Here is a 15490-nt window from a genome sequence, read left to right on the forward strand (position 1 = left end):
GCTACTTCGACGGTAGTTGCATGATGTTTTTTTCCCCAGGCTTTCCCTTTTGAAGTAGAAAATCCTGAAAATGAAGTTTAGTGTGTGTCATGTGTTCACAGTCCTGAGAGTGTGACAGCCAGATCTCGCCTGAATGACTGCAAGACAGCAAACCTTGCAGCTAGGGGAGGAGAGCTGCCCTCTAAAGGAATGTGGCACGCTGTGTGTGCAGGCAGGCGTATCCCTATTGAACTGTGAGCAGAGATCTTCTCACGGCTTCCTGAATAAGTCCAGGTCATTCTCCCACTAGATACTACCTGTGCAAAAACACTTGTTTTTCTTTGGAGATCTGTGTGTGTTTAAAAATCTGAAGGAAACGCGTGTGTATGCACTATGGGAAAAGGAACAGTGAAGACTGCAGAAAGACCTTAGAACCTAACTGCTGGGCAGTAAACTGGCAGATGATAGGCCTTGTGTGACCTGTATGAAGTGATGCCTGGTAGGGAAAAACAAACAAATTTCCTATTTAACGTGATGAGATCTTGACTTAAGAGCAAGACGTGGGTGTTCTGATAGTTCATGTAAACGTGCTCAGCCAAGAAGCAAATCCAATGTTAGGAAAAGAACAGATGACAAAACAAGAAAGAGCCATATCGCTCTGTAAATCCATAATTTGTATATGCCTTGAAAATACAGTGTGCAGCTCTGTCCTACATCCTAGAAAGGATACGGAAGACACGGACAAAATGTGGAGAAGAGCAGTAACAGTTCTCTTGAACAGCTTCCATGTAAGAACAGTTGGGTTGGCTAGTATGTTTTTGCTAGGAAAATAAGAGACTTGGAGGGGATAGGGACCAAACTATGAGCGGAGAAAGCTCAACTTGCTTTTATTCCCTCTGGCAACGCAACAGCTAGGGGGCCATCAAATGATGGTTCAAAATAAACGTGGAGGTGGTTTTCCAGATGAGGGGAGTAGACCCAGAGAACTCGTTATTGAAGGATGGTGTGGAGGCAGGTAGTTTACACAAGCTTCAGGGAAGACTGTACAAGCAGGATCTGTTGGAAGACTGAGGGAAACATGTTTACTCTGCTCTCACTTTTTCCCCAGGGCATCTGCTTATAGCCATTTTTTTCCCCATATCTTGTGAGTGCGTGTGTGTGCATGTGTGTGCACGCGCGCACGCGTGACTGCAGTTAATATGTTGCAATTAGTGATCTCAAACATTAAGCCAGCCCTTTATAACAAGGTCAAGCAATTACTTAAGTTGTGTAACATTAGACAAAGAGATGGGGATTGACAAGGTGTTTTGAACTGGAATAATTTCTGTTTCCAACAAAGCCTGTTCTGTAAGAAGCTCTGGGATGCCATTATCTTTCTGAAAAAGCTTTTGCTTCTCAGAAATATTATTTTTGGTTTCCTTGTGTGACGCAGCACTTATGGTGCTCTGGGAACACTGGTGAAGCGCCAGTAGGTTTCACGAGCATTTTTGCTCTGGTCCTGGCAGAAGATGCTGGGCAAGATCAGTCAGTACAGCCATTGTTTTGTAAAGACGAGGTCATCGTTACTGGGTTCTTAGCTTTCATCCCATAGTCTGAAAAGATCAAGCAAGTTAATTTTGTTTTACTAGATCCAACGTTGAAGAACCTTTCCCAAGAAATTATAGAACTGCTCAAGAAATTAGTTGGACTGGAGACTTTTTCAGTTGCTTTTTCTGCTGTGCAGAAACAGGCCAATCGGAAAAGAGCTATCAGGAAAAAGCAAAGGGCTTTGCAGGTAAGAGTCTATTCTGATTTCCTTTTTGAGGGGGAAAAAAAAGAAATAGTTATTTTTTTAAAATGCTTTACAGATGACTGGGAAGGTGAGTTTGAGGAAGGTCTTCCTCCTGAACTGGGATAGTTTCAGGTCAGAAGCTTAACAGGAAACTGTTTAAGATCAGGCTCTCGGGCAAGTTTTGACTGACAGTGATGCTGTGTTACTCAGTTTACCTGCAGAGCAGCGGTCAACCTGGGCAGATGAGCCAGAATACCCTCAGTTTCACGGAGCCTAAGGAAACTAATGTGTTTGTGTTTTTGTTTTTTTGGGTTTTTTTTAAATCAGTCAGCAATTCTTTAGGAAGTGTCTGATATTTACAGGGACAGTTGTATATTCTAACTAAACAAACATACCAATGTATTGTTTCTCATTAGACTGTAGCAAATCCTGACATTGCTGCAAGGAGGAAGCTGAAGCGACATAAGAATAAAGCAGAAACCAGGAAGAGAAAAATAGAATTCCTGCGCCCTAGCTACAAGGCCAAGAAACCCAGGAGTCATGCACTGAAAGATTTAGCAATGGTAGAATGAAAAGGCTTTTACCTCCTGGAGGATAATTTTATAAAAAGAAACTTCCCACAAGAGAACTAATGATTGTTGAAAAGAAAGTATTTACATATTTTAATGTATTTATTTGTATTTTTTCATGTTTTCTTTTTCATCTGGGATCTTAAATAAAGACGCGTCAGTTTTTTCTAAGTAAGTGCCTACTGTGTAGTCTGTGTTAAGACCATGTATAGTTGAATGGACAGCTACCTTTTTTTTTTTTTTTTAATATTACTTATTACTTCATTTTTGAAAGTGAGGGTTATGTGATGACTGCCTACATGCCTCCTCCTGGAGAGGACAGTCTGCTTCCCTGTCTTGAGTTGTCTTTCAGACCCTGCTGCTGTTATTCCGGGAACAACAAGTCACCCGTCACTTCTTGCTAAGCGTAGAGTATAGAAATAAATAACAGCTCATAAAAAGTGGAGGTTGAATTCAAATGCCCACCCTGGCACATCAGGGCAGTAGCAGGTTGCAGAAAACTTTTTTTCTTCCTTTCAGAAAGTAAATGCTACTTTAACAACTACGGGTACAGTATACATACCTCAGTTACTGTAAGCTAAAGGAAACTCCCCTTCACTGTCATATGTAAAGAGTATTTTTAAAAATAACCTCTTTACATGTTCAGCAGCTACACCACTATTAGACCAGGTATCAGTTGGACTTAAGTCAGTTTCTCTAAGTGAGCAGCCTGTTATCTATTAAGTGCCACCCCCCCCACCCCCCGTAAGTTCACTATGAACTGCAGAAATCAGGCTGGACAGCTTGATGGTTCCAAATTTTATTAGTGTTTTAATTACATGAATAAGTAGCCACTCAAAACTTAAAACCACCAAAGGAGGAGAAAAAAAAAAAAGAAAAAAAAAAAACCCTTCCCAACTAATAAGACTTTGATACAAATTAACATAAGTGCATAAACACAAAGAAAGAAATGGAGTATTTTAATGTACACAGCCAGTCACTTGGTTTGGTTTTACAATTCAAGAGAGGCATCCACTTTACAGGAGTCATTTTCAATCTGTTCTATTTACAAGCAGTTGTGGCCTGAAAAGAGGGATGCTGGGTATAGTTTAGTTTAGTTAAAACTTCTTTGCTATAGTCAGCTTTGTATTACTGCCTACTCTTCAAGGTCTCCACCAACCTAGGAAAAAGGTTAAGTCAGTTTACTTGCAAACTCAGTTCAAATATGTTGAGACATCTTTAGTACGTTATATTTAGAAGTAAACTACTCTCTCTTTGGACTTCTGTTTTTTTTGGTTACAATTACTGCCCAGAGCAATATGGACCGAGCTAGATGCAATGTGACCGGGCGAGTCCTTAAAATGCCTACCCCCTCACTCACTCACTCACGCTCTTGCTCACCCTTTTGTCTTCACTAGGTAGTGCAGCTAGCGTGATTTAAGACTACTACTTACCATTCCATTGCTTCATCAAGCCCAGTGCCTTTAGTTGCAGAGGTTTTGAATATCTGCCATTTTCGGTCCTTCAAAGCTGGTAAGCCAAGTGCGTTTGCCATTTCTGTGGGAGTCATGGCCTGTTCCATGTCCTGCTTGTTTGCAAACACCACTAAAATGGCTTTCTTCAGCTCTTCTTCCTAAGGGGGAAATCATGAAAGGTGTTGGCGAGACTTTTACAGACTTTATTTATGCAGAGAAAAAAACAAATCATACAATGAAAAGAAATTTCAGCAACTAATCTAATGATTTTTGTTTTTTGGGTTTTTTTTTTTTTGCTTTAGAAACTTCTTCAGAGAAAGAGTTGACACACTCAATTCTATTTGCTCCTAGCATCATCTCATAGAGGAACAATTTCAGTACAAGGCTAGTTTACAGAATATTATTATTATATAAATAAGTAAGTGGCTAGTTGGATTTAACAAGGTATATCAAAAAGATATACTACTTGCAAGAATTTGGGGAAAAAAAAAAAGTTTTACTTTAACTAATGCCTTTTCCCCCTTCCTCATGTTACTCTGTTCTGCGTATGTTCTTTAGCTTCAATGCATAATACCAGGCTACCCTTACTGTAACCCTGATTTTGCCACCACTGAAGTACTGAGCAGAGGTCACAGCAGACAGGAAAATTTTCATGTCACCAAAAGGCTGAATATAACTAACGGACCAGACAGTACCACATAAAATATCTGCAGTGTATTTAGTGCTTTTCTGTCAGAAGTACAGCAAGGGCCTATTCTGAGGACCGAAAAAAAAAAAAAAAAAATCAAGTTTCATGTTAGCTCCAGAAAAGGTTTGTAATTTCTCAATGTCCGGACATTTTAGTGATAAGAACATCATTTTTGTCTTCTTACCTCCAACATAGCAACAAGTTCTGATTTTGAAATGCCAATTCTGTCTCGATCACAGCTGTCTACTACATAAATGACTGCATCTGTATTTGAATAGTAACATCGCCAATAGGGCCTGCAGAAGAAAAATAATTCTGTTCAAATAACTGCAGCTTGAACAGTGCTTTTTTTAGTCAGATAATGAAAAACAGACTACTCAGAGAAAGCAGAAACTGTTTCTGGGGTGAAAGGCCCAAGGGAGCAACTACAAGGTGCATTCAAAGGTTACAAAAAGGAACAGACAGTGCAAATACTACTCAAAAACAAAGAAGATAAGGCTTGAGAACAGGGAAGCAAAGAAAGTTTGTAAACACAAGCTTTTGCAAACAGTTATCTTAATATTAACTTTTGTAAAACAAGCTGTATTAAAATTATCATCTGCCACAGATATCATTATGGTCACCTAAGAAGGTGAAACTAAGAGAAATCATTTAAAAGACTAATTCATACAGGTAGGTCAGGTAATTAACAAGGATCACAGCAAACCATCCTTTTCAGAACTTACTTTATTGAGGCTAAAAAGGGAAGGAAAGCGGCACTGCAATTTACTATCTAGTGTTCAAAAAGGAATCTTGAGAAGAGCATAAAAGGGTCCTAAAGAGAAGTTGTGTAGCTCGCTATTCAAAAAAGAACTGTTATCTATACCTAAATTTAATTTTATTTTAGCGTTCTTAAAATGGGTGAATATTTAAACTTTTTTTCGTTTTAGATCACTGACTTCCTGCCTTCTCAGAAGGCTGCCCAATTACCAACCACAAAAATAACTGATTTTTTAAAACAAAACTGTTTACAACTGAAAATGGTCAATTGTTTTTTTGCAATATGTAGTCCAAAACAGAGACTGCATTAACTGAATTCTGCTAGATTAAAACCTACAGAACCAATTTTCAGAAGTGCCAGCTATTAAGAATTTCAAGACCTCAGCACTTTTTAGAGAAATTTAATGGTAACTTTTCATTTTAAGAAATACATTTATTACCTTATACTTGTCTGTCCTCCCAAGTCCCAAACTTGAAATTTCAGATTCTTGTATGTCACTGTCTCAACGTTGAAACCAATTGCTGAAACAAAGTGAAATAATTTCACTGTTGTTGATTTTCTCTATTTTTATGATGAACATTACAGCATTTAGTTTAAAATTTTCAAGCCTGAAAATGCAGCTGCTATATATTTAAGTCTCTGTCCCTCGAGAAGCTACCCCAACAAACTCAACATAATGCATTTTCCTTTGAACAATAAAAGCATATTGTAAACATGCTGTAAAGATTCGTAACAAATACCAAGGTTGTTACAAATGAAGTATGACTAGAAGTGTGTGTGAAAGCACCAAAAGAAAACAGAACAAAAGTTAAAAGAATGGCCTGTTTCGGTAACCAAATACGTAACTGACAGTAGTAAAACACTAAGGGATTTGTCCTTTACGTTAATAAGACCAGAAGACCTGCACTCTCCTAAGACCGTGGCAGACAACAACTCAGCAGAAGACCTCAGACTGTGACAAATGAAAGATGGCAATAAGGTTATGGCATACCGCATATGCCATTCCTTTTCCTGTCAACTCAAAGAAACACAAAATGAGGAAGCAAATATCGGGCAGAAGCCTTGCCTAAAACTTATGGAGACTGAACTAAGCAAAAATCTTTGGCAAAAGGATCGTGGCATAGTAACTGCTGGCTTCTAAAAGGTATAAAAGACCTGCCCAAAGCCATTTTGTCATGGCCAGTCAGAAGGAACCCAAGAGACACGGCAAGGACTTGACAGCCAGCATCCTCTGTCCTTCATGTTACACAGAACGATCCTAGCAAGATCCCTTTGGCACACACATCTTGGTGTTTGTAAGATATGGGTACGACTGTATGGACGTTAAGGCAATCACTGAAATCTGTTTTTTTCTAAGTATCGTCTTCTCACATCTCACACTGCTTTGTTACGTGAACTTTCTACAGCATCTGAAGTTAACCATCTGCATTTCTTCTTTTCCGTGTAAAAAAAAGAGAAGCGTTTACATAACAGACTTAAGATACACAGAACCACTATTTCCTTGTCAAAAATAAACACTTAAAAGGTGTGAAGCTGGGTTCAATAATAGCTCTAAAATTCACATTCCAGCTATGTTTGGAGACAAAGACATTGATAGTTAACAGTTCCCGTTCAGCGAATGCTTATTTCTCAAGAGAAACCTACGAAATCACGGTAACAAACTTAAGGTCAAATACTTTGTGTACAGCTTCTACAGCACGCTATAATAAAGGAAGTCCTTAAATACAACAGCGCAAGTCTCAAACAACATATAGTCCTTTTGTTTATGAAGTAAGCATGTAGCAAGTTCAGTTGACAAAGCCTACATATCACAGCTACGGTCAAATCAGCTATTTTTAATAAGGGATTGATCACTTACTTGGAATAGTGGTAACAACTTCTCCAACTTGTAATCTATACAGAATGGTTGTTTTTCCTGCTCCATCCAATCCCAGGATGAGAATCCTCATCTCTCGAGTTCCAAACAAACTGGAAAAGATGGTGGAAAAAAAGCCCCCTACAAAAAACAGAAGAAAGAGAAAGACGTTTCAACGCCAACTAGCATCTTGGAGCATGTAAAGACAGACAGTACCTGGTAGCTTCCTGAACAGCAATATATTTCTTCTCTTCAGTGAAAATAGACTGGCTCAGGTTGTTGCTGAGATATCTGTGTGCTGAACCACACTGTATTTTTCCTCTTTTTATACCGCTATTTTATCCTAGATTTACCCAGAAAAATCAAGTTGCAGCAGCAGCAAGCTTCCTCTTTGCGGTTAGGATTTTTTCCCTCGCTCTCATTTGTCAAAATCTGAGCCAACTTCTTTTCTGTTTTCATCAGCCTCTCTCTTTTCAGTGCAAGAGACTGTAACAGGACACTTTCAGGCCTGAAAGAACTCTTCCTGGAGTTTTTGGTCTCCCTCTGCACCATCTACTTATATTTTCTTATAATGAACCTCAAACCAGTACGTACATCTTGCACCCCATTAAAAACTATGGAGTTGCACTAACTCACTGAGTAACTTAATGTTACGGAGAAGTCTAGGAGCTGACCTAAGATGCCTTTTTTTCAAAACTGTTTTCCCCCAACATCTCATTTATTCTTTAAACGCATGTCATAGTACCTGTGGCCTGACACTGGTCTGATCTGTACCTATTAAATGTACAAGCAGAGAAATAATACTTATGTTCCGTAACAATCTTTTTCACTATTGTGTAAGAGATGTATCTAGTGCTAAATAATAATTTTGGATATCCACCTGATCTCTGAAAAAGATAACGAAATACCAAACAAGCTGGGATCATGCTTTGATAAATATATCAAAGATGAGACAAATTAGAGGAGAATTGCAAGCAAAATCTTATCCAAATAGTATTTTGATAAAAACTATTCACCCTGTTTGCCTTTCTGGGGAGAGGAGGGAAAAGAGAGCTGTGAGTTTATGCATAAGAAGGGATACAAATTGATAGCAGGTTGCTTTAGTTCTTCTAAGGCCATCCCAACACAGAAGGCATGATAACACTGACTTATAAAATAAAGACAAGGTATCAAGGACCATCTGTTACAGGTTTGCACGGTGCTGGTCAAGGCACTGTTTCCTGTGCAAACAGCCTTAACAGAACCAAGTGAAGCATAAACACAACTCGAAGGTGAAGCTGCACAAGGTATTTCAGCAGACGCACTTCACCCAGAAGGCAAACATATGGGCCACAAACGCCTAAGAGAAGATGGCTCCTTCCTCCCAGTCAGTCAGTAATTTTGGCTAATGCCAGACTCCCTTCACTCCCTCTTTTTATATCGATAAGCTTTTCGCGCTTAGCTAAAACACTGTCCAGACACGATCTTTAATAGGGTTGGTTTATGTTAACCATTTAACTCCTAGAGTCAGGTGCTACTGCTATTCTATTTTATCTACTACTACAAAAAAAAAAAAATACACTGTCGTAATTAATTCCTCATTTATCGTCATAATTAATTCCTCGCCACTAAGCGCCTTCCAAGATCAGCCCCGCTTCTCCTTCCTCGGCAAGGACGCACAGATGAAGCCTGGCTGCTCTGGCCGCTCCCCTGCCGCACCAGCCCCCCCCCCCCCCCGGCCCCCGCCGCCTCCACCGGCCGTTGGGGTGGGGGGAAGGGGGTGGGGGAGGGACCCTCGCGCCGCTCCAACGGCTGCCGCCCCCGCGCGCGCCGGGGCCCGCCGCCGGCACGAGGCGTTGCGGCAGCCCCAGCCCGCCCGCTCCTTACCCATGTCGAGCCGCCGCCGCCGCCGCCCCGCGCCGCCGCCGCCCCGTCCCGCCCGCTGGCCCTGCCGCCGCCGCCGCCGCCGCTCGCAGCCTCCACGTCGAACGCCGCGGCGAGTAAACCAGGCGCGCCCTCCCCCGCCCGCCCCGCCGTTTCGACACGGAGCCCGGACGGCGCCCGCCTTCAGGCAGGAGCGGGTGGGCTGGGCGAGGGGCTTCACTAGCCCTCCCTGTTAATTTGCAGCCAGGAGGGAAGGAGAAAGGGAGATTAAAAAACAAAAAAAAACAAAAACAAAAACCAAGGCCGACTGCACCGCGACGAATCTGCGGCGCGGCCCTCGCGGTGCTGCGGGCGGGCGGGGCCAGCAGCGGGCGGCGCCGCCGCGGCCTGGCCGGGTCCTGGCCGCACCATCCCCCTTCCTAAAGCTTTAATTCCGGCTTTAAGCACCAAAATCCCCTGTCTGGTAACAGAAACGTGCACCGAGAAGGACGACGGTGGCTTAACGCGAGCATTGAATTCCGCCTCCCCTCCTTCTCCGTTCCTGGCGCGCGAGCTGAAGAAGCCCCAAGTGAAAACAGATTTGAAACCTCACTCGGGTATAAAAATATACCAGCACCCCTTTAAAAAAAAAAAAAAGAAAAAAAAAAAGAGACGTCAACGCCCACCACATGGCATGCATGCGAACTGCAGAGAGTCGCAGAGCAGTCAAATACCACCCTTCTTTCTACGTGCATATCACTCCCCCCGTGCAAACTTTAAATAAGGTTCCCTTCTGTAGAGAAAATTTCTATTTTAACGTTACTTTATTGTACACAGAAGATTACTCTAGCAGGGTGGAACCCACTACCACATCATACACAGCTGATCCACGGCCAAACAAGGAGTAAAAGAATTGGCTGCTGTGTCCTCCCCGACTACAAGGGGAGGAGAATATTTGCATGCCGTGAGTTACTTGAAGGCTATAGCCTACCACAGTATAAAATCACAGTAAAAAACGTTACAGATTACCAAATACACTACAGCAAGAGTAAGCGGATTTGGTTATGTTGCAGCACCCTTGTTCTTGGTTGTGTAGCGGAGCAGTTTAACGTCCAACATCTGGACTGCTCAGAGTTCTCAGCAAACAGGAATGAGTTCCAAAAGGTAAATAATTGTGTGTCCGTCTAGGAGGAAACACTACACAAACGTCAGCCAACTACTCTACTGAAAATTCTCCAAAACATAGTAAAGTGCTCTGAGCCAGCAGAATTCCAAAATTACACTCTTTTTAATGAGAAACCGTACATCGTTTCCTGATTTTCACTGAGATGGTGGAGAAATAAGAAAGCTGTTGAGAATCTACAGACAGAATCGGACTGTGTAAACTATTAATACCTAGCTATTCTTATGGAATAGCTAACAAACCATCATCCAGTAGCAGGGCTACAATCATCCCAGCAAAAAGGATATTGCACAAATTAGTTACATGAATAAGTATAAAATAATTAAAAATAGGAAATTATAAGTAATGACAATTCAGGAGAGGCAGAATTTACAAGGCACGCATAAGGAGCTGGGCTTTAAGAACAGATTGTGTAGTAAGAGAGAAATCCAACAAATCGCATGTTACAGAAGCGGTGGTTAAACTATTCTCTTTACATAAGAGCAAATGAGGTATGAAAATCTCTTATGAGAATATCCTATAGCTACAGAATCAACTTACCACTCAAGCGTATTGAGACTCTCGTGCGTTTTGTCTTGATACTCCTGCTCCAGTAAAAATAGCACAGAGAAACTTTGCGCCCCCAAGATACAAGAATCAACCTAGTCCAGTCCAAATGCTGGCCCCCCCTTCCTTCCCCCCCCCCCCCCATATCTAGAATTGTACAAAGGGAGGAAGTTTGTACTTAGAAAAAAGGTGGGGCAAGGGGGAGCACAAAATAGTTCACAAGGCAAAACGATGTCCTTTCATATAGAATCCATACTGTAGAGAGCAATCACATCCTGTCTGCAAGCGCTAAGACCTGAAAAACATTTTCATTATACCTGTGTGAAGCACGGACAGCATGAACAGACCCAGACCTTTTTAGTTTTCTCCGAAAACATCCATAGATGTAACGTTATCACAGCTGCAGAACTTCTTTCCTTTGTCTCCTTTATATCCTCTGTTAGATTTTTTTTTTTTTGCATGAAATTGTACATTAATCATAACACATTTTAAAACAATTCTTTATTCTTCCTGTCAAGCTGGGGAGCAGTAGGAAAGAATACACAAAACTGATTCACTGGAGGTAAGAAAAAAAAGGTAACAAAATATTTTTGGACATTTATTTAGAAAATGTATGTTCTAGAAAATCCAATGATCCAGAAAGCCTGCTCCTGTGCACTGCTTCAAGGGGCAAGCAAAACGTGTAAGAGTCATTTAGGTCCTTGATATCCTTAGGAGACCACGGATACGTCTGACAAGAGCTTGAATAAAGGTGTAGCGTGAGCGAACCTTAGAATACAATCCTTCTATGTCCAGGAGCTTCTTCTGCAGAGATTCCCCAAAGCTGTTGGTGGCTTCAGTCTGAAGCTGAGAAACAGAGATTTGCTGCAGTCAACAATACAAACTCTTCCATTTCTAAAATGTCCTCTTATCCATCATCAGCTACCTGTCAACCCCTTTACCTTGTGTTATTCTTTCAACCACTTTCAAAAGCGTTTGTTTTTCTGTCTCCCTTAATAAATATTTCTTGCATTCCTCTCTTAGGTTTCTTTCTTAAATTATATAATGAAGAGCATTTCTATGGATGTTTTGGGGTCACTCAAAGCATTTAGGGATTATCCACATTTTACAGCTTTACAGCCTCTGCAAGTATTTGAGGAATTGAACAGTCTTACATAATTCTATGTTTTCAGTTACAGTCATTCCCATCAAAGTTTTCCTAGTCCTTTAAGGACTTTTTAGTAGGAGTCCATGATCTCGGATAACATTTTTTCATTAATATATATGTAAACAACTACTGAAAAAATTAATCATATTCTAGGTATTTTAGCAAGATGTTATCATACATTTTACTTTAGAACAAATGAAATAAAGGCGGAAGCTTCATCATAAAAAACACATACATCTGGTTTTACAATTCTAGATATTAATAACGATACTTGAGACTAAACAGGTTTTTGAGCACAGCTTTTTTTGTGCACAAATAGCAGTAGAAATGTCAGTACCTTCCAAAAATGACGTTTATTAATAAAAATGATTCTTTTTTTCTGCTGGCTGTAGCTAATTAACATAAACTATGCAACTGCTGGGTAAGCAGAAATCACTTTTTTTTTTTTTGGCATTCACAATTTATAGTCTCCTCAGTTTCTGTCACCCTTTTCAATCTCCTCTCCCTACAGCCTATCTGCATCTGACCTAAAGTAAACATATACAAACTCAGAGAAAATTGGAAATCCTACCCTCGAACTGTAAGTCTTTCACGGATAACTGATGATTTCAGAAAGCCATTATTAAAAAATACACATCATTTAATTAGTCTACAAGAAAATAAGTACGATTAATAGCATTTGTAATACTCGGGCTTATCTTTCATTTAAGATAGTTTTGTATATTAAGACTCGAAAATATGCGCGTAGCAGCGCAGCTGCTGTTTCATAAGCCCTTCAAAAAAACGTTGCAACACTTCACTAGTCCTTCCCTAGCCGTACAACAAATTATTTACCATTGGGATTACCGAAGATTGTTTAGAGATGGGAAAACTACAGTCAGACAGCTCTCGGTAGCTGTATGATAATTAAGTGCCTTCTGTACTTCCCAGAAGACTGTTACTTCTCACCTGATCTATATCATGCTGGCTCACTCGATTCAGTCCACTGCTGAAATCCAAGTTAGGCTCTGAACCAAAAGAGTCTAGTGGTAGAAAATGAGAAATTGAGATATAAGAAATTATATCGGCTATTCAACATCATATTCACCACATCAAGTTATAAAAAGAATTTAAAACATAGCATTCCACAATTTCAGAAACGAAGCTTCCCCCCCCCCCCCCCCCCTTTGACTTAATCTGATGATTTAGAGAGAGAATATGTTAAGAGCCACAAATAATTCTGATCACATGGCATGGCACTTTAAGCAAAAAGCTCCTCCTCAGACTACCTTTCTGACTTCCTTCCATTCCTAATTTTTACCAAAATTCAACAGTCTTAATTATCTTCTGGTGAATCATGGTGCTTACAATTCTAGAAATACTTTCAAAAACACCAGTCTTCATTTTAGTTCTTAATTTAATCTTAGATTATTCTATTAAAAATATTTTCATATACACTGTTTTTCATCACTGATCTGACTCTATTACTTGAACTTCACCTGGTTTGCAAACAGAAATAAAAAAAATAGTTCAATTTCGCTTTTCTTCAGAGATTACACACAATAAATAAAACCCCAAAGTCTATCAGTCAACAATACTTGGATTGCCAATACTCTAGAGGGAAATCCAAAGGTATTTCCAAATCTAAACAAAATCCTTTCATTAAATATAAATGGCAAAATATTAACAGGCGCAAAACAGTTTTAAATTTAGCTAGGAGAAGCTATTCAAAGGCACCTTGACATCTGAGAAGTGTTACCTTGCAGTCTTCCTCTCTTAAACGACGTCCTGGAAGACAGCAGTGGGTCTTGGGAATCGGCGGGCGTGCAATGCAGTAGGTAGTGTTCCAGGTGACGCCAAAGAATGAAGAGACATGTTTCTATAATATCTGTAGAAACACATCTAAAGTGAAGGAGTCTAAGTTTGTTGCCTTTAGATTGTATTCTTACTATAGGAGCGTATTTGCGCAACCACCTTGAATAAGCAGTTGAAGATGTTACCTAAACCGTCTGTCACCTCCCTCCCCACCCCCATTGCTCTGTCATGGTAATGGTTCACCTGCACTCTCCTTACCTGCTTCGGTGCAGTGCTGGCTAGGTTAGTTCAAGTGACTGCTACTCACCCTGCTATAAGACCGTGAACTCCGGTTGCTCAAATAGGCACCTCAAAGTTCTTTTCCAAAGTACTTCTTCCACCACACTTGTAGACACGTGTAAATGGGTAGTGGCCCTGGATACTAAACTTAAGAGCTGGGCTGTAATACCTCCTCCAGCATAATGCTGCAGAATGTCCCGGCAAGGTCTGTGTGATGGACATTACCACTCATCTTCCAGTCAGCGTAGTAACTTGAAAATATTTACAACCTGGTAATAGCAGAACAATTCCCTGTCGCTAGTTTAACTATCAATATTACAAAGGCCTCTTCTGCAAAAAGTATTGTTCAAAGTGGTGAGAAACCTAACTGGTATCTACGAAAAAAGCACCTGATCCTATTTTGCTGCTTTTTCTAGAGCATCCCCTTGAGGGTTATTTCAATTTTAGAAGGATACAAGAACAGAGAGAAAGCAGCTTGGCTCGGTTGTTTATCAGCTTCACCAGGCGCCGTCTCGCCAAAACATATTTCTGGGCAGTGGAAATTTTGTCCACCCCAGCTGGCATAACTGATTGACACAGCTACGGTAAGAAAAAGGAAACAAGAAGATTGTAGCAAATCAGAACAGAGCGTTAAAAGAAATAAACAAAAAAATTACTTATCAATAATCTGGTCAGCTACTACTGGCCCAAACCGGTGTTGCTCTCTTTTTAACTTGCATAACCTTGCTGACCAAAGAATGAAGAAACTAAATGCAATCCCAAGCAACTTTTCTAGCAAGGACAATGTTCGTTTGGTATCTCAATCAGTTTATTAGTTCATTCTGATAGCACCACAGTCGTCATTCTTCCACATAAAACAGCCATTCTCTCTCTAACCCAGACATCTGGGCAAAAACCGATGCAAAATTCACAGCAACTAAGGCTGTACACGTTACATCTATTTATTCAAGAAAGAGAAATGATAAGCAGTCCCAAAATGTTACACACAACTTTCCAGTATAATTAAATCACTCACAACTTTTACAAACTTAAGCCCGATATTTTCCCCCAGGTTTCAGGTCACTCATCAACAGTAGAAAGGAACATGCACAAGAACTGGGACCATTTACTTTGCTAAGATGCTTTGGGATCTCTATTAAAGCTATGTCTCCATCTAAGTTACAAGCAACAGATAATCCAGATAAAACTAGATACAACTAACTACTCGGGGAAAAAACCTACTGAGTCAGCAGAACTGTTACCTCTTTTATTTCATCTGGTGGGAGTTGCTCCACGTTTTGCAGCTTGTTAACACTCTGACGATGGCTATCATAGTAACTGAAGAAATCATTAGTGCTCTGTTTCAGGAGGTAGACAATAATGCCCAAACCAGGCAAGCGCCAGTATGGGACCACTGGTGCTTGTGTATCTAGAAAAGTTAAAATAAATCAAATTTAAATTAAAAAAAAATCAGTAAGGTATCCTCTCTATCATTAAATTAGTGAGAGATATGGAAGCACAGGCAAGTTTATTTTATATTTCTGTGCCAGAAGTAACGAAAGTCTATAGAAAAGCTCTGAGGCTGCAGTACTAGAAGGCAGTCAGTATAGTACAGTACAGAGCGTGGCCCATGAAATGTATCAC

The 15490-nt window shown here is 40.3% G+C and overlaps 3 protein-coding genes across 11 annotated transcripts in view; 1 reads left to right on the forward strand and 2 right to left on the reverse strand.

The window, feature by feature from the left end:
- Window positions 1-2490, forward strand: part of UTP20 (UTP20 small subunit processome component) — a 65635-nt gene extending 63145 nt beyond the window's left edge. For both annotated transcript variants that reach the window (XM_068938877.1, XM_068938866.1), the window contains exons 61-62: window positions 1608-1753; window positions 2167-2490. In XM_068938877.1, coding sequence (XP_068794978.1) covers window positions 1608-1753; window positions 2167-2322 — 302 coding nt within the window. In that variant the 3' untranslated portion in view covers window positions 2323-2490. The remainder of the gene's footprint in view (window positions 1-1607; window positions 1754-2166) is intronic.
- On the reverse strand, window positions 635-10807 carry ARL1 (ARF like GTPase 1). Of its 7 annotated transcripts, XM_068938930.1 has the most exons (7): window positions 9009-9131; window positions 8943-8951; window positions 7080-7217; window positions 5661-5742; window positions 4646-4757; window positions 3753-3931; window positions 3262-3478 (listed from the first exon to the last, which is right to left on the reverse strand). In XM_068938930.1, exons 2-7 carry the CDS (start codon window positions 8944-8946, stop codon window positions 3448-3450), a joined length of 546 nt encoding a protein of 181 aa, XP_068795031.1. In that variant the 5' UTR covers window positions 8947-8951; window positions 9009-9131; the 3' UTR covers window positions 3262-3447. The 7 variants fall into 7 exon arrangements, with proteins under 7 accessions (XP_068795039.1, XP_068795026.1, XP_068795031.1 ...); XM_068938938.1 differs by lacking the exon at window positions 3262-3478 and adding an exon at window positions 635-1571 and having other exon boundaries at window positions 8943-9033; XM_068938925.1 differs by lacking the exons at window positions 3262-3478; window positions 8943-8951; window positions 9009-9131 and adding exons at window positions 730-1571; window positions 10642-10807.
- Window positions 10808-11129: 322 nt separating this feature from the next.
- NUP205 (nucleoporin 205) overlaps window positions 11130-15490 on the reverse strand; it is a 54239-nt gene continuing 49878 nt past the window's right edge. For both annotated transcript variants that reach the window (XM_068938891.1, XM_068938898.1), the window contains exons 39-43: window positions 15109-15275; window positions 14323-14446; window positions 13533-13661; window positions 12743-12816; window positions 11130-11493 (exon numbers count right to left, since the gene is read on the reverse strand). In XM_068938891.1, the coding sequence (XP_068794992.1) occupies window positions 11341-11493; window positions 12743-12816; window positions 13533-13661; window positions 14323-14446; window positions 15109-15275 (647 nt within the window). In that variant the 3' untranslated portion in view covers window positions 11130-11340. The remainder of the gene's footprint in view (window positions 11494-12742; window positions 12817-13532; window positions 13662-14322; window positions 14447-15108; window positions 15276-15490) is intronic.

This window comes from Struthio camelus, chromosome 1 (assembly GCF_040807025.1).
Source record: "Struthio camelus isolate bStrCam1 chromosome 1, bStrCam1.hap1, whole genome shotgun sequence".
NCBI lineage: Eukaryota > Metazoa > Chordata > Aves > Struthioniformes > Struthionidae > Struthio > Struthio camelus.